The 24423-nt window shown below is 33.6% G+C and overlaps 6 protein-coding genes and 1 long non-coding RNA gene across 7 annotated transcripts; 4 read left to right on the forward strand and 3 right to left on the reverse strand.

The window, feature by feature from the left end:
* The first annotated feature begins 1208 nt into the window (after window positions 1-1208).
* LOC105233311 (nose resistant to fluoxetine protein 6) lies at window positions 1209-6442 on the forward strand. The gene is made up of 10 exons (XM_011215361.4): window positions 1209-1567; window positions 1633-1972; window positions 3869-3942; window positions 4017-4204; window positions 4284-4396; window positions 4449-4665; window positions 5075-5262; window positions 5321-5456; window positions 5526-5861; window positions 5925-6442. Exons 1-10 carry the CDS (start codon window positions 1327-1329, stop codon window positions 6105-6107), a joined length of 2016 nt encoding a protein of 671 aa, XP_011213663.2. The 5' UTR covers window positions 1209-1326; the 3' UTR covers window positions 6108-6442.
* Window positions 4204-4611, reverse strand: LOC125780163 (uncharacterized). The gene is made up of 2 exons (XR_007423593.1): window positions 4472-4611; window positions 4204-4378 (listed from the first exon to the last, which is right to left on the reverse strand). It is a non-coding gene; the product is annotated as an uncharacterized LOC125780163 (long non-coding RNA).
* A 148-nt stretch (window positions 6443-6590) lies between the features above and the next one.
* Window positions 6591-9685, forward strand: LOC125780162 (zinc finger matrin-type protein 2-like). The gene has a single exon (XM_049461847.1). It carries the CDS (start codon window positions 7795-7797, stop codon window positions 8383-8385), a length of 591 nt encoding a protein of 196 aa, XP_049317804.1. The 5' UTR covers window positions 6591-7794; the 3' UTR covers window positions 8386-9685.
* A 264-nt stretch (window positions 9686-9949) lies between these two features.
* On the reverse strand, window positions 9950-14824 carry LOC105233312 (nose resistant to fluoxetine protein 6). The gene is made up of 8 exons (XM_049461846.1): window positions 14456-14824; window positions 12014-12416; window positions 11870-11943; window positions 11607-11806; window positions 11422-11537; window positions 11138-11351; window positions 10410-11066; window positions 9950-10343 (listed from the first exon to the last, which is right to left on the reverse strand). The coding sequence occupies exons 1-8, from the start codon at window positions 14718-14720 to the stop codon at window positions 10134-10136; spliced, it is 2139 nt and encodes a 712-aa protein (XP_049317803.1). The 5' UTR covers window positions 14721-14824; the 3' UTR covers window positions 9950-10133.
* A 4261-nt stretch (window positions 14825-19085) lies between these two features.
* Window positions 19086-20078, forward strand: LOC105233313 (40S ribosomal protein S10b). The gene is made up of 2 exons (XM_011215363.4): window positions 19086-19222; window positions 19498-20078. The coding sequence occupies exon 2, from the start codon at window positions 19499-19501 to the stop codon at window positions 19970-19972; it is 474 nt and encodes a 157-aa protein (XP_011213665.1). The 5' UTR covers window positions 19086-19222; window position 19498; the 3' UTR covers window positions 19973-20078.
* Window positions 20079-20869: 791 nt separating this feature from the next.
* On the forward strand, window positions 20870-22570 carry LOC105233314 (RING finger protein 141). Its single transcript, XM_011215364.4, has 4 exons — window positions 20870-21188; window positions 21253-21481; window positions 21536-21819; window positions 21877-22570. The coding sequence occupies exons 1-4, from the start codon at window positions 21037-21039 to the stop codon at window positions 22016-22018; spliced, it is 807 nt and encodes a 268-aa protein (XP_011213666.1). The 5' UTR covers window positions 20870-21036; the 3' UTR covers window positions 22019-22570.
* Window positions 22518-24116, reverse strand: LOC105233316 (sin3 histone deacetylase corepressor complex component SDS3). Its single transcript, XM_011215365.3, has 6 exons — window positions 23875-24116; window positions 23704-23803; window positions 23425-23641; window positions 23114-23363; window positions 22810-23036; window positions 22518-22740 (listed from the first exon to the last, which is right to left on the reverse strand). The coding sequence occupies exons 1-6, from the start codon at window positions 23975-23977 to the stop codon at window positions 22648-22650; spliced, it is 990 nt and encodes a 329-aa protein (XP_011213667.2). The 5' UTR covers window positions 23978-24116; the 3' UTR covers window positions 22518-22647.
* Between the last annotated feature and the right edge of the window lie 307 nt (window positions 24117-24423).

The raw sequence follows: 24423 nt of genomic DNA on the forward strand, positions 1-24423 counted from the left end.
ACAATTACATATTTATTGCCATATAATTTTCGAGACAAAAAAAATCGAGTGCAAACTCAGTGACCATAAATAATTTGAACGTTAAATATTTCCAGCTGGGAATGACATGAGCATTTAATGACAAAACTGTATATGATATTTAACTTTTAATATAGGTCAATGCACTATCAAGTGGAATTAATGGCGTTGACGCAAACTTTTAGGTTTGTAAACTAAATTATATATACATAAAGACAACTGTATATGTAGTGTCTGCATTTTCAAAAATCTAATCAATATCAAGAAAAATAGTATTATTCTTTCTATATTGATAGTCCATTGAAAATATAGATATGAATATGAATATTTTGTATATACATATGTATACATATAAACACATTCGGGCAGTTCTCAAATATTAGCCACTCACTAATGTGAATAAGGCATCACTCAATTCTAAGCAAACACCTGATTTCCTTTCTAGAGGAACTCTACTAAAACAGTGTATCATTTGCATAAAATACCTTTCAGAAATAATTATTTGAATTTTGTAAGAAGTCTTTTAGAATTATTTAAATGTAAAATTAATTGAGTTATTGGCTTACAGTCAAGGTCAAGCATCCTTTTCTATCTCTCATACATATCTGATAACAGAGAAGTTTTTTATTGAAAGGAATTTATTTCGGTAGTATATAGTATAGATATAGTACTATGTATAAAGTTCTGGCCTTTCACAGAGGCGTGAATTGGAATTTCGGAAATAACAAGGAGTTACCAAGAGCCAGATCGGGCGAACAATATGACTGAGCGATGATTTTCGTGTGAAATCTTTATAAGATATCCACTTCAATCAAAATAATGGGAACACGACGAGTTTCGAATTTTCTTTTCTTTACTCTATCGATGCCATCGTCGGACTATTAGTAAGACAGGGTAGAGAGAGAGTACCGAAACGGTTTATGCTTACTGTTTGAGTCCAGTTAACATTTGATGATTTGTATTTCAGGAGAATGCGTTCTTTTGAGGCGATTATCAAATATTTATTTGTTATAACTTATAGTTCATTTACAATACACTGTAAGCGGTTAATTTGCTCATACTATATTTTATAACTTATCTACATATGAGCACTCAAAAGATTGAAGTGCAAGTTTAAGTTGTTGCCTTACTTAAATAACTCAAATCGACAGGTATTGCGTAGACAGCTGCCTATAAATAATAATGCTCATCGTAGACAAGTTATAAATCAACCGCCAACCATTTCACCTCGCATTATTAGCCTAGTATCAGTGAAAATTCGAAATTCGTAGTGGCATTGCACTGAGTAATAAGCAAAACGTAGCTACAATGACACTGGCGTCTTGGCGGTGTAGGAAACTAACCTACATCATAATTGCGATTATTATTACCACAGAGGTGTCTGCTAGCGGAAGTGAAAAATTGCAAAGTGTCAATCATGCGCTCGGCATTAGTTTTTTCGAACAATTTCATGTATTTACAAAATCGAATAATGTGAGTTTAGAGTGTTCAGCAGATCTAAAAATTGTGGGAGATGCGCTAAAAAACAATGAAAATTGGGCACTGAAAAGTATGTACATACATATATATTGATCGAAAATTACTTATTATATGTTCTACATTAATATTTTATAGTGCTTGATGCCTGGGGAAAATTCCCGTCTGGTATACTATATGGTCATCGTATGGAGATGGGAAATTTCGATGAATGCCTCGACATAAGCTCACCATTGTTGGGTAAATATTGTCAGGTCAACGTTCCCCTCGAATTGACTGCTTTTGGTTTTAATGCTGAAATACAATTAGGCATATGTTTTCCAAACAAATGTAGCACAGATGAATTTGATAAGCTTTTGAAAGAGTTTTTAGCAGATTCATATAAATTAAGTTTCAATACAACAACCAACTTGCTGATCGCATCCACCTGTTCAACGCGCGAACATGTTGAACTTGAGCCTCTCGATTGGGTTGCAATGTAAGTACATGTTGATTTTTTTTTTTACAATTACTACATATTTACACTTAATACATAAGAGTACACATTATTAGAGATATTAGAGACTTTGTTTGAAATACTTTTTCCTTGTGAAGTGCTGCACTGTTTAAGGTTAAAAACAATGAAAAAATTAACACATAGAGCGTTCAAGAGTTCCCATATCTAATCGCATTGGGCGGGACTAGAAGAGAAACCATATTATAACAATTGTATGGGTATACATACATATTACAGGGTTAGTCTGGAAAGTAATAGGACTGATTTTCTTCCGTCGCGACTTTACTTCGGAGCGTGCGCGCACCTACTGGATTCGGTAGAGGACGAGGCTCGGAGAGCCAGATGTTGCTTCAGCAAGAAGTGATGTGTTTCGGTGGCACCAGGCCTTTTTGATGGGCCGGAAAGAGGTCGCTGATGAATGAGCACAAATCCAAAGCGAAAACAATGTTCATTGTCTTTTTTGACATCATCCACCATCAATTTGTTAATCCTGGACAAACCGTCAACGCCAAGTTTTGCGTGGAAGTCATCAAGAGACTCAAACGAAGGGTCAATCGGCTCCGACAAGACATCGCACCAAATTTGTGGTAAAAATATTAGTGGCGAAATGTATTTGCATTTTAAAACTTTAGACGAATCGGATTCGAGGACTTGTGTACGGATTTTGGAAAAATGGATAGAGGAATAAAGCCATATTTATTCGTGGTTCGATTCTTTTATTTGGAAGCGACGTTGAGCAATGAAATCAAAGAGCGCTTGGATACGTTTTTTCTTCTTCTGTTGATGGTGACCATTTGAAGAGCCATTAACGAGTTTCAAAGTGATCACACGTCAGCTTTTAATGGCTCAAAAACGACTATCGGTGAAAGAGAAAGTCCACAATCACTTATTCACAAACCGCCTATTCGAGGTTTGCGAGATAGCTAAAACAGTAGGCATCTCAAAGGAAAGTGTAGATTCTTAACATAATATTAATGAAATATTGGGCATGAGCAAGCTCAAGCTCGATGTGTGCTGCGGTTGAAAACTACATTGCAGTGTTTGAGATTCTGCATTGTTTTGTAACGTTCAACGAAACATGGATTCACTCGAACACATCGGAGATCAAAGCACAGTCAAAACAGTAAACTTAGCGCACCTGCTACGAAGAAGGCAAACATTGTCCCATCGACCGTATAGGTAATAGACCGGTATCCACATAGTATAATCTAGAACGACTACCTGGAGAAGGAGCAAAGGGTCACAAGATTCTACTATGCCAAGTTATTGTGCTGATTACTAATTGAAAAAAGTTAATTCATTTGGCGAAGAAAATCAAGATAAATATTCTTTTTTCCTCATTAAGAACACTAATTCGACTTGAAGGTTGTTCAGTTATATCAAACAATGTGGCTAGAAAGAACAATCAAAATGTTTTTCGTTATATGCAAACCGTTAGCCGGTTAGAAGTTCATATTTAGTTACAATTTTGTATATATCGTCACCTGAAATGAAAAATAACGTATCATCAAAAAATTCGAAATTGAGTGTCTTATTGATTACGCTTCATTACTTCAAATTACATACATAATATTACAAATGTTCAACATTTTCTGGTTCTGCGCTCATATATAAACCAGTTTTAACCAATATTAACATTTTTTTCTCACTCATGTTCCATTTTATTTCGTATTTCATTCATGCCACTGTAAAGTTCCGAAAATTTTGTTGAGTTATTTTGCATTTCAGGTGACGATATGTAAATAGTTGCTACGTATACGAAATGCAGCTGTAAGGTTATTAAAACTTGGGCAGCCGAAGTTTACTTTTTCTTGCTGTTTTTCAATAATATTTTAATTTAAAAAGTAACAGTAACTAATTTTCATTTGTTAATTTTAGTATACTTTTCATTACCTTGGCACTTCTGATGGCGCTGAGTACTATCTTTGACTACCTTTATAGTTACAAAAGAAGTAAGTTTTTGGTTAAGAACAATTTGAATTATTTATGTGAATAAAACTATATGTAACTGTAAATACGATTACAGAACAACCCAGCAAACTATTAGTTGCCTTTTCCATCCCTAAAAATCTGCAACAATTATTAAAAATTCAGCACGGACACATACCCTGTCTTCATGGCATACGATGTCTTTCACTGTTTTGGATTATATTCTTGCATTGTTACCTGTATCGCATACTGTCGCCAAATATTAATTCAATCGATATTAAAAGTGTGAGTGAGTTAAAAGTTTAATTGCTGCTAATAAATAATGATATCTCTTCTATATCTAATTTATACATTTTTTATATAGTGGGAACAAACGCCATTTTCGATGATTGAACAGAGCGGCTCAATTGCTGTGGACTCATTTTTCTTTCTTAGTGGACTACTACTGATTATGGGCTCCTTTAGAGAAATGGAAAAGTATGTGAGAAATTATTTCGCTTTTTTTAAACCATTAACATATAACTTTTAGAAATCATGGAATACTCAACGTACCAATGATGTATATTCACCGTTATTTGCGCCTCACTCCGATTCTTGCTGTAGCCATTTTATTTTACATGTCTGTATTTAATTATATGGATGATGGACCCATTTGGAAGAGCCTTAGTGTTGCAAATAAAATATGTGACAATACTTGGTGGGCCACGTTATTGTATGTACAAAATTATGTAGCGGCTGGCAAAATGGTGAGTTGTTGTTATTTAAATACAATAGAACAGTAAAAAGAAGAAAATTACAGAATCACTTTTTCTTAATTAATGTTTGATATACAATCAGCTTAAACGAAGTTATGGAGAAATGTAGAGTGTTGGTAACTTAATGTATTGATAGTAGTCCATATATGCTCTGAAGCCATTAACATTTTCGAAGGCGTAAGCTGCTTTTAATATAAACTCAGCCATAAAATCATTTGATTGTGTGTACATATTTATGGTACATACAGAGTTATCATTCTTTCACAGACTATTAAACACCTGAAATCACTCATACGCCCCACTATGTCTTCTGATATAATAGGCTCTTAACTCAATCTTACACATTAATAATATACATATTTTTAAATTCTATTGATTCGTTTAATTAATTTACTTTTAGTGCCTTGGTCATAGCTGGTATTTGGCTGTGGATACTCAATTATTTTTTTTATCGCCTATATTTTTAATTCTCATCTGGAAATGGAGGAAATTGGGTATATGGATAACAATAACTTTTGGCTTATTGCTCGTTGCTTGTTTATTTGCGATTATTGTGATAAATAAATATACAATTTACGACATTGCACGGTACATCTTATTTTACGTAATAATTGAAGTATTTTATTTATCAATTATTCAATTGCAGCAACTATGGCACTGCAAGTGAGGCAATGCCTAAAATATACTATTCAACACACACCAGATGCTCAGCTTGGTTGATCGGTCTTTTATTTGGCTGCTATTTACATTACAATAATGGACGCATTGCTAAAATATCAAAAGTAAAGATAATTCAACCCATATTTACTATAAACCAAGTTTAGAAATAATTTTAGTAAACATTTTTTTAGTGGTGGGTCAGCATTGGTTGGGTTATATCGCTCTGTACCCTCTTCACATTGGTATTTGCTTGGTATCCAAATACACTGCCCACCCGAAACGATCCCAGCGTACTGGAGAGTGCCTTTTATTTTGCTGGTGGACGCGTAGCGTGGCCTTTAGCGTTGTGCTGGGTTGTATATGCCTGTATAAATGGCTATGGCGGTCCGATAAATAGTTTTCTTTCCTGGACTTTGTGGCAACCGATTTCGAAGCTTTCTTATAGTATGTACATTTGGCATTTGATTGTGATAACAATTAATGCGTCACGCATTAAAACCAATACATACTTTTCTGATTACGATGTGGTAGGTGAAGAGGCGAATGTGTACATTCCAGATATGATATATATATTTTTTTTTAAATTTCAGACTTTGAGCTTTTGGAGTAATTTTGGTGTAACATTATTAGTATCTGTTTGCGTTTATTTGGCTGTTGAGGCCCCGGTGGCCGATATAGAAAGTTATTTACTACCACGGAACAAGACAAAGCCTGCGAAACGATCCTCATTGCCCACTGCAACCACTATATCGCAACAGAATTTATGTGAATAATATTCGAGATCGATGTAACAATTTGTAAAATACTATAACTGTTAATTCTATAATCTTTCCATGTATACATATGTATGTATGTAACCTGTTGTTATTTTATTAAGCACAATTTCTGTAACTATAAAGTGTGGTAGAGTATTCACTAAGTAATAGTTCTGATTTTAAACAAATTAAATTGCAAAGACTCTTTTTTGATCCTCGCATATAGTTTATTCACTCCAAGCAATAAACTCTTGGAAACAATCACTTGAAAAAAATCCTAAGAAGGACTTTTTAAAGTTTATAAAATAAAATAACTGATTTGTATGTTTATTAATTTAAACACTATACACGTATGAGTGTGTTTGTGCATTAACAAGCGTATTTTCTTCATTTACTGTTTCTTATCGTGACGACAACTGTCTTTTTGGGTACAAATTAAGAAATAGATAAGGATACAAATGATAATAATGCTATTCCACCTAAAAGAAACGGATATGTATGTAATAAAACAAGATGATATTCAACTCATCTGAAGTAGAGGAGTTTCCGATTTTAAGACATTTAAAACGAGAGTTCGAGAGTAAAGCCTATTTAGCTAACAATGAAGTGGGAGGGACATTAAAACAACAGCGGGAACAGTATGATAAATCAATATCGAATGCCAACCGTCAAGATGTCATTTTAAAGGATAGTTAGTATGTTGTGCATGCAGCGCACGGCTTCGCTTTATGGGCTCTTGAAAATATCCAAGAAAATCTGACGTTTTCGAGCTAAGTTTTGTTCAGTTGAGGAACATTTCTGGCTCAATATATGTACATACATATATAAACAAGCAAAATTGCGCATTTGGGACGAAGAGCAACCTAAAGAGATTCAAGAACTTCCATTTCATCCAGAAAAAAATACGGTTTGGTGTTGGGATTTCCGAAAGTGCCAGGCTATTACTATGCACTTTTTGTCCTAAACTTAGAAGACGCTTTAATTGATGTGTATATCGACTTCGACGGCACCTATGTTGAATATAATACTCGAATTCTACCAAAAATAGTGTTTCTTGTTCGTTGCTGCCAAAGGACGGACAACAACATTATATTTAAAAACCTTTATGTATATATTTCACAACTGTTAAATCTTACTATTGATGCAGTCCACTAATATTAGATATTTATGTTCAAATATATTGAATATACATACATACACATACATATACATAAACATACTTAAAATGCATTGTCATGCAAAACAATAGCATTCAACAGACAATAACACAAACATTACTAAGGATAAGATGTTTGCAAATGATAACCCATGGGTTCTTAGGGTTAACAACTGCCTGTAAATGTACTCACATTAAAACAAACCCAAGGTCACATAACATAGGTTGAAAACAACACCATACCATGTAGCATAAACAATATGCTACATACATATGAACATACACACATACACATATATTAAGATAGTTAAGATAGTTCTAAAAATTATATATAAATACGTGAAAATACTAAATAAAATCAGACTAAAATAGTTAACGTAGAATGAAACTCTTCTCGTAGAATGAAACATTCTCAGCTTTAAGCATTAAGGTAGACAAAAATCTTTGTTGAGTTATAAACATTTGGTCCTTCGAGCCTTGTCTTGAGTTGTGATAATTTGTGGAATTATATTTGTAAATTAAAGAAGGTTTTTAAATAAGTTGTTTATAATGTCTATGCGACCGGATGATCATCGTCGAAAATGGGATAAGACAGAATACCAACGACTGGCACAGGAAAGGTTACAGAAACAGACGGCTAAGGCAAATCCAAAGGATGAAGAACCCATACAACGCGAGAACCTAAAGCGGCGGGACTACAAAGTCGATCTTGACAGTAAACTGGGAAAAAGCGTTGTTATAAACAAGAACACTCCTACCTCACAATCTGGTGGCTACTATTGTAATGTATGCGACTGTGTCGTTAAAGACTCAATTAATTTTCTTGATCATATCAATGGCAAAAAACATCAACGTAATTTGGGCATGTCCATGAAAGTGGAGCGCAGTACTGCCGATCAAGTAAAAGAACGATTTCAAGCGAATAAAAAAAAGATGGAAGAAAAACAAAAAGATTACGAGCTGGAACGGCGCCTACGTGAAGCTAAAGAGGAGGAAGAACGTTACAAGGAGCATCGAAAAGAGAAACGGAAAGAGCGTAAAAGGAAAGCCAGTGATACCGATCTATTGGGTGGCGGTTTATCTGATGATATGGCAGCTATTATGGGATTTTCTGGATTTGGTTCCAAAAAGAATTCTTAGAAGAAAACAAGAAATTCGTAAATTTTTGGTTTTGTTTCTGTAATAATATTTGTTATTGCATAAAACATTGTAACATAAAAGCTAGTAAAAATATATGAACTTGAGCAAAAGAAACGTGTGGGAAGCTTCTACTGCCACCGTCTGACATCGGATTACTCACGTGTGGCAACGTAGATGACACCGGGCACTTGGACTATGATAGTAATTGAAAGATATAATTGAAATAGAAAACATATATTAATATTTATAAAACTATTTTATAAGAATTTAAAACAAAACTACCATAACTTACCAACAGCGCTTTGTTTATAACTTCGGCCGCAAAACTTCGGAGCAATCGCGCTGGCCTCACACCACATAGCATTGCCGCTCTGATATAATTGCAATTGATAATTTCGGTGAATTGCCTACAAAATGTTAAATATTTCAGACTAAAATAGTTCACGTAGAATGAAACACTTCTCGTAGAATGAAATAGTTCTCAGCTTAAATATAAGTCTTTATTTTCCCCCCACCAGTGGTAAGGATCTTATTTAAGTTTAAAAGTTTGATCTTACAAATCAAACAGTTTGATTATAATTCAAACATTCTCTTTAAAAAGGTATGAACTTTCCAGTCAGACTGTCCCGAACAGAATGCTGTTTTCTCCATAGTCTACAGCTTTTAGGTTTGCAGTCACTTTAACATATTATACTATAGTACATTATAACATGAATTCTCGAAAAATGTTGCTTATAGTGAATATTCATACACATGTATAATGAAGCTCTCCACAGACACAGCTTCAACCAACTTTCGGCGTATTTTTAACTCCATAAGGTGATAAGGTGTGACATTAGTTTATACATACATATATACATATAGTATGTTAAACAGCTGTATTTTCATTTAGCAGTAACTATTTTCTGCTAACAGCAATTTCATTAGCAGCGTCTTACGCTCAACTTGTGCTCTCTTCTGCTAGTTTTTTGGGTTAAGAAACACCTTTCCGGCAGATGCTACTGATACATATAGTTAGCACCACAGAAATAAACTTCATATTGGTGTCTGTGTGTATATACATATGTATATACATATATTTATTTATTTAACTATAAAAGTGCAGTAGCCGACGGAAAGAAATTTTATTGTACGACTTCTGATGAGTATATACAATGTAATGCAAAGCAAACTTTACCAGACTCATTATTATCAAATTATACGATTTTAAGTACACTTAAGAGGACAATCTAAAAATTGGTTTTAAATTAATTAATTAATATTCATGACATAATATATAACGACTCGCACTTATACTAAACTTTGTCTTTGGAGTTTGAATTTGATATTTTTTGCGACTGGTCAATGGAGATCATAAGAATTAGTTGTGATTTAAATATATTTCACGTTATACCCGTTAAAACCCATTTGTACAAATAGAATTCTCAAATATACAATATTTAATATCAATGAAATAAAAGTTGTGAGTGAAAATAACAGAGTTGAGTGACAATTTCACCTTTATGGTCAGCTCCATGGCATATCTCAACTACTTAAGTTAATAAAGTAATAAACAAAAATCAACTTGATTCCATAATAATATTTGTTAAGTATATACAATTTATTTAGTTTTCTTTAACATTGTAAAACGTATATAATACGATTTCTTGTTTTCGTTAAATGAATTTAATTTTAATGGTTCTTTGGCTAATATCTATCCTGAACTTATCAGAATACTCGAGTAGAGACCGTAATACTGCCGGTCGTGCTTAAGCTTTGGCCACTTCTACTGTCACTTCAGTGTCAGTCTTCTCAGCGGGAGTAGGAGCAGATGTTGGTTCTATTTTTTTAGGTACTGGTTTACTTTGACCATGTCCAAATATTGCCTTCTCAATGCCCAAAATAGGTGCCTCGAAAGCCAATGTGGCAAATATGGAGAGTGTTAGAGAAATGCCGAAATCATGCCACCAGCGAAGAACCTATAAAACAACAAGTAAACCATTTAGTTTCATTGTGTTTTGTACAAAACTTCAATTAGTGTATACCATTTCGTAATCGCCAAAGTGGGTATCGGTTTGAATACGGCCACCATTCACCAGTTGAACAATTCTATGAATTACATACATACAGTATGTGAGACGGCTGAAGCCTGTGAAGAAGCCCCAAGAAAGGAAATCATTGATGAGACCACCATGACCGTTGTAGCAGGCCCACACAATCCAGCCGATAGCGATGGCCCACGAAGCACGACTTAATGGTTCGTAGAATGCACCTTCAATAATTGGTGCATCAGGAGTATCAGGTAGGATACGCCAATAAGGTCCCCACATATCGGCCAACATAACACCAAATGCCAACACCCAGCCGGTAATGACCCATTTTTTAGCCAATGGAATTTGCTTACCACGATTCTTGGTATATAAGAAGTAACCAAAGATGACACCAATCAACCAAGTTGGTACACGAGTGTGCGTCGGATAGTAGGTCCACCGTTGACGATCATCAACATGATCATCATCCACACGGAAGAGAGTGAACTTCCAAATCATGAAGGTAGCAAAAGTGCCGCCCATACAGAGAACACCTAAAAGAATGATTGGAGCGAGCGCCTTTTTACCCCATTTCCAAAGTGGAATAAGAATTAGTGGTGACAGAACGTAGAGCTGTGTATCGACAGCCAAGTACCAAGACTGACTGATGCACTGAGAAAGAGAAAAGATAATATTTATTGTATTTTATATATTATATGTACTATTGTACTATTTGTACTCACAATCTTCTTAGGGAATGCATAATTCTGTACATACAACAGCGTTGCCCACCATGTGTCCGAACAACGCTCATCTTGAGTTCCGATCTTCATCCACATAGGACCATGGCCCGAATATTTGTAAAGTGACATAATGTAGAGAATAACAACAGCTACGACTGGAGTCAAACGAATATAACGATGGAAATACATCATACCCAGGTTCAGTTTTCCCTTACTTATTTAGAAAAAAAAATAAACTTCGTTTGATTAATGAAATCTCTATAAGATACAATATGAAAACTTACGTGCGTTCCATTTCGCGGAATGCGCCCCACAACATCAATAGACCAGACATGAAAAAGAATGTATCCACACAGAGTGTAGCATTTTGGACTAGCATGGAGTATGGAGTTTGGATCCACTATAAATGATAATCGGAAATTTTTTAAATACTTACATGTAAATAAAAGCGCTAAGAATTGTCACTTACGGTATAAACTTTATCTTTGTTAATATGAGGTAGCTCGTAGAAAGTCATGTAACCATGACCAAATACAACCCACATCATTGAGAAACAACGCAAACCGTTGAGGCATTGAATGACATTAGGATTGTTGCTCTTTTTGACAGTGAAAATCTTTGGCGCATTGGTGAGTACAGAGAATGCAATGAAAAGTGGTTTTTTCGGTTCTGAAAATAAAAAAACGATTTATAAATGTATGCAGTCTAAAACAGTGCTCAATTATAACTCACCATTATTTTTCGTTTTAATATAATCGTAAACACTGCTGGCTAACATGCAGAAAACAATGAAGCTGAAGAAGACGCTATAAATTATACACAAAAAAAATGATCATAGAGCAACATTAATAGGGTAATAATATTTCTCTCGCTTACATAGCAAAAATGTCGATACCACGTAGCGTCACGGGTTGTTCATATTTACAGTATTTTTCGGCAATCATAGTTGAAGTAATTCCAGCATCGTAGTATTTATTCATTACTCCAGTCAATATTTGGTTACCCAGTTCAGCTGAACATGAACTTGGTATACAAATACCCAGTTCGAATACTTCGGGTTTTTGGTATTTGTAACTGATCCTTGCTTGAACCGTCGATTCACGTGGCTTAATCTCATCCATATATTTTTTGATTGGTACTCGTGCTAGGCAGTACTGACCGCGCAATACATCATCTTCACTGAATTGCCAAGAAGCGGCAAGACATTCTTCATAGGCACCGAAACTCAATGCATGACCCCACATCAAGCCAACTGGTAGGCGACCCCATGTGTCGGGAACTGTAATGTAACAAAATCAAGTTGATTAAAGTATTTATTTAGTTTTTGCGATTTTTTTAGAATACGACTTTTTTTAGAATAAAACTTTTTCCTATTTTGTTGGCGTTCTAGAAGAACACAGAAACAGGGTATTGAATATCGTTTTGTAGCATTGAGCTATGAGCTCTCCACTAATAACCAACTAGTTTTTTAGTGGTCCAACTTCGGTCAGAAATGGCAAATCGTCGATGTATTTTTATTGAAATTTTTTTCTTAACATTCAGCCTAAGCATCTAGCTTTTTTAATCATTTTGAAAAAAAAATCAATATTTAATATTAGGTAGAAAGATAGAAAAACTTAGTATTAATATTATATATTAGTAGTAGAGTTGAGTATTACCAAAATCTATTTTTATAAAATGAAATGAATTAAAATTCTAAAGTTACAAAAATTAAAAAACAATCATACAGTTCCACTTGCATTTCCGTATCTGATATGTATGTATGTACACATATTTTTATACACCATATATGCAGGACAAGGTTTGCAAAAATATCATATGCTCATGTTAATAACTTTATAAGTATATTTATGATTTCAACTTGTATTAAATAATAAAGAACAATCGCTTATCTACCGATAATCTGCAATTGAACTTTGCATTTGCTACTAGCTCACACGCATTTGTATGCATGTACATTGTGTCGTAGCAATTGCTTCCGTTAAAGACTTAAAATCTTTTGGCAGCTGTTTATGTACATATGTATGTATATTTAAAGATATACATATACACTTTTACACTTTTGATTAGACCAATAACATTTTTACTATTTTAACTATTTATGGCGTTTTATGATTGTATTGTGATTTACGGCACGTATTCCCAGCAAAATGCTTATGTAGACTACTCCATCAGCTTTATCACTGACTTGGATAATAAATCCTAAAAAGTAGAGATTTATGAATCGTTGCGTATGATTTATCGATTAAGTAAGGTTTTTGGTTATATCAAGCCAATTGGAAAAAATTCATTATCACTAAAAGATTAATCAATAACTGTAAATGAGTATGACGAATATTTAAATAATTGGATTAAATTGGTATTTGAGCTTATAAGGAAGTGAGTGTTGTACTTCTAAATATTTCTAAAAGTCACAAATGACAAAAAAAAAATTAGAACGAATGAAAAAAATCAAAACAAGAAAAAACGGTAATTCCCTTTTGCTCTGTAGGAATTTTATTTTTTTATTCACAAAAAAGGTTTCTGTTTAAGAATTTGATCGGCCAGTTCGTATGACAGTTATATGCTATAGTGGCCCGATCTGAAAACTTTTCGAAGATTGTAGCGTTTCTTGGGCAATATTATATGCAAATATCGTGAAGAATTCACGTTAAATAAAAGAGTTGTCTATAAAAGGACTATATGTTCAGTTTGTTTGCAGCTATATGCCATCGTAGTCCAATCTGAAAAATTTTTTCAGATATGATATAGTCTTCGATAATATTCTGTGCCCAATTTGGTGAATACATCTTTTTAAATAAAAAAAGGTTCCCTTGCAAGGATTAATATTGATCTCTCAGTTTTTATTGCAGATATATGTATGTTGTAGTGGTCCGATCTGAAAAATTATTTCGCAGATTTTAGCGTTGACTTGGTGGTTTCAATCAATGAGCAACTTCTTAAAGGAAAAATGTGCTCAATTTCAGATCGATATCTAAAACACTGAAGAACTAGTTCATGTATATACAGACAGACGGATATGGCTTTATTGACTCAGCTCTTCACACTGATAATTTATATATATATGTATATACATACATACATATTCGATAGAATTTCCGACGTTTTCTTCTGAGTGGCAAACTTGATATACCCTCTTCTGGGTATAAATGGATGCATGCACATCACTGAAGAATTATTTATCACAAATTGATGTAAATCTCATAACATTTCTATTTCATCTGATTCAACTAAATTTTTATTGATTACACCCTCACACGATATTAATATTTTACGTCTTAGTATTGTGTAAACTTAAAAATTACCAAAGGAACTTACACTCAATAGCCCATTCGTAATATTCATCAAGTGCCTGTGATATGCGATCAATATCCCTTAGACATTTGGAGTCATCATACGCTCTGAGTGTAGCATTCAATGTTTCAGCTCCAATTTGCGATCCTTCTTTATAAAACATGTAAGCGAGATCATTTTTAAATGGTGATCCTGAAACCGCTAAACCTGTCGATTCTTCAGCATAGCAGTTATGCGCAAATATTGCTATTAACAGCGACAACGCCGCAAAAGAATGCCGCGCTGCCATTTCGTTTGTAAACTTAAAACTTTATTGCGTACCCGAGCACAAGGATCAGACCGTAATCCCTACCTTTCGCACGAATATATGGGAATGAACTGCAGTTGGTATATGTTTGTCGGTAACTTTTATAGCCATCGCTGTCAAAAGCCCGATACTTCAAGATTAAACGGTAGACATTTTATGCACATGTATTAGTATATACCCAGACAGTTTTATTTCTCATATACTACATATATGTAGTGTAAGATTTCATATTTCTTAGCGCATATAGTAATACTTACATCTATTATTGGTTGGCAAGATAGGGTTAAACGTATTGATAATGGCTTCACTACATTTATACCAATGTTAAATAAAAATCATATTATACAATATGACGCGTAATATCGCAGCCAAACGCTCGGCTAATCTATCGGCATTAGGAAATCGGTTTATATAAATCTAATCATATGCTATATATACATATATTCTCATAAATTTGCTGTGATACAATATAAACGTTTAAGTTTTATGTTGTGTTGCGTATATAAATAATCTCTACATTTATTCCTTAAACTCTAATAGCCTGTGTTCTTTATATTTATTTCTTAAAGACATTTATTAAGCAAAGATCACTGTAGAGCCTAAATATAAATAATTAAAGCTCGCCTCTGTTAACATTAATATTTTAACATAACGATTTTACCTTACATTTGATGTAGAAGTAATAAAGAAAATTAATCAATGCTTCGTAAATATTCTGCCAGGTAATCGTCATATTATATTTTGTTTGTTATCATGATTTAATATTTATTTCTTAAGGCCAATTATTAAGCAGAAATCACTTTAAGGCCTCAATATAAATAATTAAAGCCCGCCTCTGTTAACATTAACATCTTAACATAACGATTTTACCTTTTATTTGTTGTTGAAGTACATATCGCTCTTTTGCTGCAAGACCGGCATAAATCAAAAAACGTGATTTTTCAGTTAATGATGCAGAATTGTTCGTTATATCATACTTCATGTTGAGTGAAAAATTCATATGAATACCTCTTATATGCTCCGCTTGAGAAGAGAATATATTTCATGTTTTCAGTGTAAGATTGGAGTAAGTTGAAAACTTTAAACGCGTTTTCTGGCGAATCGATTTTTTTGACTTATGCCGGTCTTGCAGCAAATGAGCGATATGTATGTAAGAAAATTAATAAAGGTTTCGTAAATATTCTGTAATATTCGGTAATCGTCGTATTTTATTTTGTTTGTTATCATGAAAGTATGTATATGCTTTCACGTGAATATGGCATATAGTTTCACGTGTCAATATACCCGATCTACATACATATGTACCAAACGTATATGTATATAAACAATGATAACATTTATTACAAAGAACAGGATGTTGGACTTTGGCCCGGACGCTAAAAACAACTACAAATTCTTCAGTATATTATGATCAAACTACCAAGGAAATATAATAGTTTACAACTAGGATTATCTGACTCAATAAATATACTAGTTTACCAGTCAAAAAAATATCGAAATTATACCATTTACGGACAGTTTATTAATGGGTTTCTTTATTTATTTATTATATATTTATATAATATAAACATTAGGTGAAAACTTTAAACGCGTTTTCTTTTTTGACTTATGCCGGTCTTGCAGCAAATGAGCGATATGTATGTAAGAAAATTAATAAAGGCTTCGTAAATATTCTGTAATATTCGGTAATCGTCGTATTTTATTTTGTTTGTTATCATGAAAGTATGTACTATATGCTTTCACGTGAATATGGCATATAGTTTCACGTGTCAATATACCCGACCTATGTACCAAACATATATGTATATAAACAATGATAACATTTATTACAAAGAACAGGATGCTGGACTTTGGCCCGGACGCTAAAAACAACTACAAATTCTTCAGTATATTATGATCAAACTACCAAGGAAATATAATAGTTTACAAGTAGGATTATCTGACTCAATAAATATACTAGTTTACCAGTCAAAAAAACATCGGAATTACATATACCGGACAGTTTACTAATGGGTTTCTTTATTTATTTATTTATTATATATTTATATAATATAAATATTAGATGAAAAGTGAGGTTGCATTTAATGTTCTTTTAGAACTAGTATGATATTGTTTTATTTTAGACCCCGAAATCTGGCAAAGGATGAACCCTTAGGACCTCAACGCGTGAAAAGTCATAGTTGTTCGTAAGAGAAAAGTCAGTCGCACGACCAATAAATAGGGTTTGTGGTTACAAACCAGTAAAGTTAATAATCATATAATTAGTTGATTTGAGCTGTAGGGGTCGAACATGCTATATTGAGACCGCCTTACACTTTTGAGTTTAGTTAGTGAAATTATTGTCTAGTGTTTACAGAAACTGAAAGTTTACTGAATGAAATTATCGTCTAGCGATCGGTTTAGGTAAGCAAAATTTAACTATTTCAATTTGTATTCATAAACTTTGAAATTATCTATTTAAGCTGGTAAATAAATCATAACTATACGTGTAAGGAATTTTTAGTTGATTGCTCTTCAATGAGGTAAGCAGGTAAGTCTTATTCGATAATCACCGGTAAAAGTTTGTTATCAAAGTCCATGGAATAACCAGTGAATAAATAATCAGTGCTGCGTGTGAGCAGAAGACAGACATTACAGGGTGCAACAAATTGTACTCCAGTGGATTAATTTCTGAAACTCTAACAACATAATAGGGATATAAACTTATATTACGATGGAACAACGAAAGCACCATATTTATAAGTGGTAATGTGGTTTGAAAATGTTTGAAAAGTGGGCGTAGCCCCGCCTTCTATTAAGTTTATTCTTTATATCTTCCGAATCAATGAAGCTATATCACCTAAATTAACACAGAACCAATAAATTCAACCTTCCTTACGATAGTAGGAAAATAGGTGAACTCGGATTAAGGCCCCGCCCACTCACCATACAACGGTTTTGTTAAAAACTACCAAAAGTGTTATAAATCAAGAGACATTAAATTTTACACTCAGGATGACAAAAGATGGCGCCGGTATCAAAATTGAACAAAGGCCTTGGCACCACACATCTTCAGGTGGAATCACATGTCTCACGTCACATGTCTCTGCTCAACAGATTTCAATTAAATTCGGTTCTTATAGTATTCCTATGTAACAGTGCTTAAATAGTTGAAATCCGTCTACTTCCTATATAACAAAATTCTAATTTCCATCTGATCCTTTCACTTTCCAGTATACAAATAAGGCATTATTAGATTAATGTAGCGAGGTAAAACTTGTCCCGAATAGTGAACTAGCATTGTGCCACCTTGTGACCAAAAATTGTCCAAACCGAGCAAAAACTGTTTCATCTCCTAGGTACCGAATATGTAGACGCCAGTGCCTATAGCTGACTTATTACCGAAAATATCGATCAATGTGATATAGAACTAAAATTCAGAGAGGATCCTTTATTGACGATTGTCAGTCTGAATGTCAAAAATGCGCTGGATCCGGTCGATACTTCCGTTAGGCCCCATATACCTAATGTAAAATTTTTTGAACTTCCAGTCGACTTTATACTGGATATATAGCTCAACCTGTGAGTTATCTCAAAGAAAATAAGAGAACATGTTTTAATCATAGCAGTGTATTTTTCCTCTTAACAAATTCAAAATTGGACGAAAACTTAATCCAGCCCCTATGTAATTAATATTTGACTATTCCGGCTGACTACTCCATATGATTGGTGATTGTATTTGTATTGCGCTTTATTTTAATAGATAAAATCGATGATTTTCGTGTCTCTAACAAGTTTTATGCCGATCGTTCAGTGTGTAAATTAAAAATTTAAAAATTGCTTGAAAATATGCTCTCAAGTATGTACGTCTCCCTCAAGAATGTAAAAAATTATTCAATCAGCCCATCCCTTGCTCCGCCCCTAATATGACCTATTAATAAAAATGGCCGACTTCCCGCCTTACAAAATGTGTGATATCCTTTGACGTATTCACAATTATTTAACACATCTTCCGTTTAGGGCTGTATATACACATATATTTATTCTTAAGTTATATTTCTAAGTGATTTTGGTTAACCTGCCACCAGAAGTCCCTGTATTTATTACATAAATAAGTATATATACATACATAATATGAAATTAATGATCTTGAAAATTTTTAAAAAGTAGTATTCACAATAGCGTTTGTGTTGATGAAGGGAATTAAAGTTTTTATACATAATTGTTATTCCTTCTCGTATTATATATTTTAAATGTTTTATTTTATTTTTTTTGTCATATGTTCATTTATTTGTTGAAAGCTTTCATTATCTTTTAATTTATAAACTTATTGAAAAAATGTGTGATGACTAATTCACAATTAATGGCAGTGTTTGTAATTGGCAATGCGCTGAATGAAAAAAATGACAGCAGCGCTGAAGTGCTGAATGTCTGAATCGCCAAAATGACAGCTGTCAACTAACCTTTCCTTTCTTTCCGGTGACTGCTCCACAAAAGACGCTAAAGTATGTAAAAAATATTAAAATTTATCGTTGAAAATCTGTGTAATCACTACAATGATATGTGTACAGAATTAAAAAATGGTTGTGAAAAATATTCTGATCATAAATGTATAAATTGATGTGTGTTCAAGACTAATACATTCGGAATAATTAAATTTCATATAAGGTTACAACCAAATCATTTAAAACGGTCATTGATATCACATCAATAAACTTATATCTTGACTGAAATTCAGTGAATAGTGTATTGATTTTGTTTTTTTTCATGCTTGTTTCAGGATGTTTATGCCAAAGGCTCATCGCGTAGCTATCTACGAGTATCTCTTCAAAGAGGGTGTCATCGTTGCCAAAAAGGATTTCCATGCTCCCAAGCACCCTGAGCTGGAGACCATTCCCAACTTGCATGTTATCAAAACATTGCAATCGCTCCACTCTCGTGGCCTGGTTAAGGAACAATTCGCATGGAGACATTATTACTGGTACTTGACCAACGAGGGTATTGAGTACCTTCGCAGTTACTTGCATTTGCCTCCTGAAATTGTGCCAGCCACATTGAAACGTCCAGCACGCTCAGAGACAATGCGTCCCCGCCCAGCGGCATCTGCTCGTACTGGTGACTCTTCCAAGACCGGTGAGGACCGTACTGCTTACAGACGTGCGCCGGGTGGACCCGACAAGAAGGGAGATGCTGGTCCTGGTGCTGCCGATGTTGATTTCCGTGGTGGATTCGGACGTGGTGCACGGCCACAATAACAAGTGGATATAAAAATATTCTTGTAACCACTTATTTAGTTATAAATGATTTTCCAGACGGGATTTTTTATTTTGAAGTAAATAAAAAATAAAAGAATCTTTAAAATGCGGTGTTTTTACAAAGTGGAATAGTGATCTGTGTGTCTGCAAAATGTTATTGCGAATTGTGAAAATTTTACACCAAAGTTACTTTTGGCGCAAAATATAATTGGCATTGTCCAATGTACATGCCAAATTGAATTGATCGTGTGAATGTTGATGGTTTTTTTTTGCCACATAAGATGTCTAAAATTTGCAGTCAACGGTTTTGGTTGATCACAGCTTTAGAAAATAATAAAGTAATTTTTGCCATGTTAAACAGTTTTAGGGAAAGTCCAACGATTTAAAGAAAGTGAACCCTGTATATACGAAATTGAAGAGTTATTAGGACGCAAAGTCATGTGGAAGATCTTCCTCTGCTTTCCCCGGCGGGAACTGCGTCGAATATTTTCAGAGCAGAGAAGAAAGTCGTGTGGAATAACAACGGCGATTATTCTGCTCTTGTTATCCTTAAATTGAATCATAACAAAGTACATATATGCCAAAATTGTGAATGCCACTGCGATAAGAAAATAGGAAACTAATATTTTTTGGCTTAAAGGAGAACATATTGGACTATACTTTAATTGACATCCAAACGTTTTTTTATATGCAGCATCCTATGTTCAATAATTTTATAAAAATTCTCAAAAAAAAATTTTATTTTAAAGTAGTAAATACCAAAAAATACCCATTTGTAGAGTAAGTTTTATGTCGACCTAGCTGCATTCTTTGTGTATATTTCTTTATCATTGAAATTCGTTTCGCATATACCCACACACATGCAACAGAAATGTCAATTTTAACTTGTCGGTTTGTAAATTCTGTCAATTCTCCACTAAACGTATTAGCAAGAAATCAAGGGACGTTTTGAGAAATATAGTACAAAGATGTGTTAAAATTTTAATGAAATCAAAAAGCCAGTAAATTTGCAAAATAAATAAATATACATATATGTTATTACAAAGAATCCAATATAAAGTGCAATGGGACAAGTTCAATCTATTAGCGACAGCACCCTTCCAGAAACAGTGGACGCCGTTCACATGCAAGTTATTCGCCATGCCAAAGTACTCTCAGAAATAAACTCTCTAAGTTATGAAGAATTTAAAGCATGCTTGGACAACTTAAATGAGTTGTAAGGATATGGATTTATTTTTTAGCGAATCAAGTAATTGATCTTCAAATGAACTCATTTTCAGGTCCCGTAAGTGTATTGACCCAAATGGTAAGCAGCTGGTATTCCTTATCAAGCGCGGTACAGACACATCTATGCTATGGAAAGCGATGGTGAAAATTGCTTGCATAAAAGTAGATCCTTCTACTAGGAAAATCGAGAGTTATAAATTTCTTAATTTAAAGCAATTCCTGTGCGTTTTCAGAACTTTCCAATCTCATCTAGAAAGTTTAATGTCGAGCGAAAATCAATTGGTATACGAAAATCATAATACCAGTTAAGTTTTCTAATTTTTCTTATTCAAGCAGTGTTCACGCCGAAGTTCACTTTCCCAAACTCCAATAGATGATGAAATGGCAGGCGCAGCATCTGCTGTAAACAACCATATAACCGCATCGATGATAATGGAACGAGTAAATTCCCTTGTAAATATTGGTCGCAATTCAAGCAGCGAAACCTCAAGCGGTCTAAATAGCCCTTCATCATGTTCACATTCTGAACATGTTGATGAGTGCTCCATTTGCTTAGACCGATTAACGGAAGTAATACTGCCTTGCACCCATAGTTTCTGTACGCCATGCATTGAACAATGGTTTGAAAATTATCCAATTAATTGTATGCTTCGATTATAAATGATTTATGCCCCTAGGAACGTCAATAATAAAACTTGTCCTATATGCAGTGAGGCTTTGGAGAGCACGGATGATACGTGGATTATGCCAGATATACCAGGTGTAGAAGAGATAAATGAAAAAATTTGCGCCGAATTCATGAGCTTAGCAAAAGATTGAAAAAAAAAACTAAAATCTCATATTTTGTTGGTAGCGGCCTGTACGCAGTATCATAATGGGAAAATGTAATAATTTTCGTCTAGAAATATTTTAATAATAATTTAACAATCATTAACTTTGACACATTTTGCGCCCTTAACATATCGTTTCCATCTTATATGTATACAATATTTTAATTCCTTACAAACATCATTTATCTTCTGATTCATACATTTATCCGATTTCGATTTATTATAACAACTTCCAACAGTTAACATATACCTATATGTACATGTCCAGCATACCTCAGCGCATTCCAAAATTATTACACAAACATGAATTTTTGTAATACTCTTTTGTTATAAACATAATCTAATTTTTATTGTTGTTTGAACTTTTTACATGTGTAAGGCTAATTATATTTAATTATTAATTAAAAGACGACTTTTCTTGTTGGAATAATAAATAAGTTATTGCGAGACATACATTATGATATAAATATAAAATACTACATCTATAATTACACGTTGATAAAATTACATATTTATTAAATTTGTATAAATTTATCAATTATTTGCTGTTGTCATTACCATAAATGGAGTGTTAGGTTTGTTAAGACTGCAGCTGAAAGCGCCGCTTTTGGCGTTGGATCAGTTGGCTCGTCGCTTAATAGTAACTTTGCCTTTAGCCAAATGAGACATATTAATTTTGACTTTACTATCGTTAGTCTTTTTGACCCATACCTGCATTTTAATTTATATGATATTTAATGTTGTTGAAAAATATATTTTTATTATACAAGTATTACTTACCACTTCATTGCCTATGGCGGTAATTGTAGCTGCGAATTTAACCAAATCCTTGCCCTCAACATAAACCTGTTGGCCTCTATGGAACCATCTCCTTTGATACAGTAGTTTTCCATCTTCAATACGTGTCTCAATATTGGTGACAGTGTTTGCATTTGTACTTTCTGAGAGTAAACCTCCCTGCTGCAGATTACTGAAAGGAACGTTTCCGACACCATTTTGCTGCATCGCTACAATAAAAAGTCGTATAAAATTAATTATCATATAGATATAGGTTTTATTAGCAGACTAGTTGCTAATATCTTGCCTCTTTGTATGGCCTTCATATCACTATCAATTTCTTTGTCGTCCAACAGGTATACAAGTAATTGACCAGTTGTAGGTTTCCGCCGTTTTTCGACTACTGGAACGGGTTCATTTGGTCGCCTGCGTAATTTGCGCGTTACTGTTGGTTTTACTTCCGTTGAGTCATTCGTTAGCTCCAAATTGTACCGTTCATTCTCTATGAGCTTCTTCCTTTCTTCTAAATCGGCTAGAATATTTTCCTTCAAATCAATCTAAAAGACATAAAACATTTATGGATAATTATAAGAATATGAATAGAATAATATTAGTTACCTTTTTCTCTTCATACTCCTTAAGTGCTGCTCGTCGCTCTGCTTGATAGTCTTTCTCAACACACTCTTTTAGATATTCTCTGTGGATTTCATTCAGTCTTAAGCGTTCTTTGTACTGATTTTCAAGCTTTTTTATCCGCTTCACGTAGTCCGGATGTACGAGATGTTTTAGTTCTTCTCGTTGTTTATTCAATATGGCTAATTTGTGCTGATATACTCTGCAAATTAAAACAGACAAATTTATTTTTTGTATAAAAACTAAATTAAAATTGTGACATACTGTTCTTTTAATTCGTGATTGCTGCCACCGTTTGTTGTGTTTGTAGCGTTACTGCTCCGACTGTTGTTTCGAAATTCCGTTTCACTCGCATCGTCAGTATCTGTGTAAATGAATTATGTTACAGAAAATAATAATATATATATAAATAAATAAATAAAATGATTTCTGTACCTTCTTCACTGTCGTATGCGGTTGGGTCGTAGTGATTGGAACGAGAATCATCATTCTCTTCAAAGTGGTGCACTACTTGATTCGCGTACCCTTGGAAATGCATTATATCTTCATAAATTCTCTGCTTTCCTACAATAATTCCTTAATAATGTAATAAGAAAGTTTATTATAAACGATGAACAATTCCACAACAAAAATTTACAATTCCAATATGTAGTAAAACTGATTGACATTTATCTCATGCAGTAGACGTGCAGGTTATCTATGGTAAAAGTATCTGACCCAGAGCTGCATTTTAAATGTAAACAACACAAAAATATTAAAGAAGTAAATTAGCAAAACTTTATTTTAAACAAATAAGGAAGCGTTAAGTTCGGGTGCAACCGAATATTTTATACTTTTGCAACTTGCAAGAATTAAAACCAGGGAAATACTTTAGGGTGTCAAACGTTAACAAGAGGATCGAAGCGATTTAATTTGAGCTATTTTATATATACACATACTATATATAACTCCTATACTAATACATAAGGTTTGTTATATATAGCG

This window comes from Bactrocera dorsalis, unplaced genomic scaffold (genome assembly GCF_023373825.1).
Source record: "Bactrocera dorsalis isolate Fly_Bdor unplaced genomic scaffold, ASM2337382v1 BdCtg145, whole genome shotgun sequence".
Taxonomy (NCBI): Eukaryota; Metazoa; Arthropoda; class Insecta; order Diptera; family Tephritidae; genus Bactrocera; species Bactrocera dorsalis.

What these genes read in the sequence shown, in the direction of transcription:
- LOC105233311 (XM_011215361.4), top strand. Translation starts at nt 1,327, where the DNA reads ATGACACTGGCGTCTTGGCGGTGTAGGAAACTAACCTACATCATAATT. An exon ending in CCTCTCGATTGGGTTGCAAT is followed by an intron (nt 1,973 to 3,868) that starts GTAAGTACATGT and finishes TGTTAATTTTAG; the next exon opens with TATACTTTTCATTACCTTGG. An exon ending in ATTCAATCGATATTAAAAGT is followed by an intron (nt 4,205 to 4,283) that starts GTGAGTGAGTTA and finishes TTTTTTATATAG; the next exon opens with TGGGAACAAACGCCATTTTC.
- LOC125780162 (XM_049461847.1), top strand. Translation starts at nt 7,795, where the DNA reads ATGTCTATGCGACCGGATGATCATCGTCGAAAATGGGATAAGACAGAA.
- LOC105233312 (XM_049461846.1), bottom strand. Translation starts at nt 14,720, where the DNA reads ATGGCAGCGCGGCATTCTTTTGCGGCGTTGTCGCTGTTAATAGCAATA. An exon ending in TATTAAAACGAAAAATAATG is followed by an intron (nt 11,807 to 11,869) that starts GTGAGTTATAAT and finishes TTTTATTTTCAG; the next exon opens with AACCGAAAAAACCACTTTTC. An exon ending in ACAAAGATAAAGTTTATACC is followed by an intron (nt 11,538 to 11,606) that starts GTAAGTGACAAT and finishes TATCATTTATAG; the next exon opens with TGGATCCAAACTCCATACTC.
- LOC105233313 (XM_011215363.4), top strand. Translation starts at nt 19,499, where the DNA reads ATGTTTATGCCAAAGGCTCATCGCGTAGCTATCTACGAGTATCTCTTC.
- LOC105233314 (XM_011215364.4), top strand. Translation starts at nt 21,037, where the DNA reads ATGGGACAAGTTCAATCTATTAGCGACAGCACCCTTCCAGAAACAGTG. An exon ending in TGTCGAGCGAAAATCAATTG is followed by an intron (nt 21,482 to 21,535) that starts GTATACGAAAAT and finishes TTATTCAAGCAG; the next exon opens with TGTTCACGCCGAAGTTCACT. An exon ending in ACGCCATGCATTGAACAATG is followed by an intron (nt 21,820 to 21,876) that starts GTTTGAAAATTA and finishes TTATGCCCCTAG; the next exon opens with GAACGTCAATAATAAAACTT.
- LOC105233316 (XM_011215365.3), bottom strand. Translation starts at nt 23,977, where the DNA reads ATGCATTTCCAAGGGTACGCGAATCAAGTAGTGCACCACTTTGAAGAG. An exon ending in CGCATACGACAGTGAAGAAG is followed by an intron (nt 23,804 to 23,874) that starts GTACAGAAATCA and finishes TCATTTACACAG; the next exon opens with ATACTGACGATGCGAGTGAA. An exon ending in AGGAGTATGAAGAGAAAAAG is followed by an intron (nt 23,364 to 23,424) that starts GTAACTAATATT and finishes TATGTCTTTTAG; the next exon opens with ATTGATTTGAAGGAAAATAT.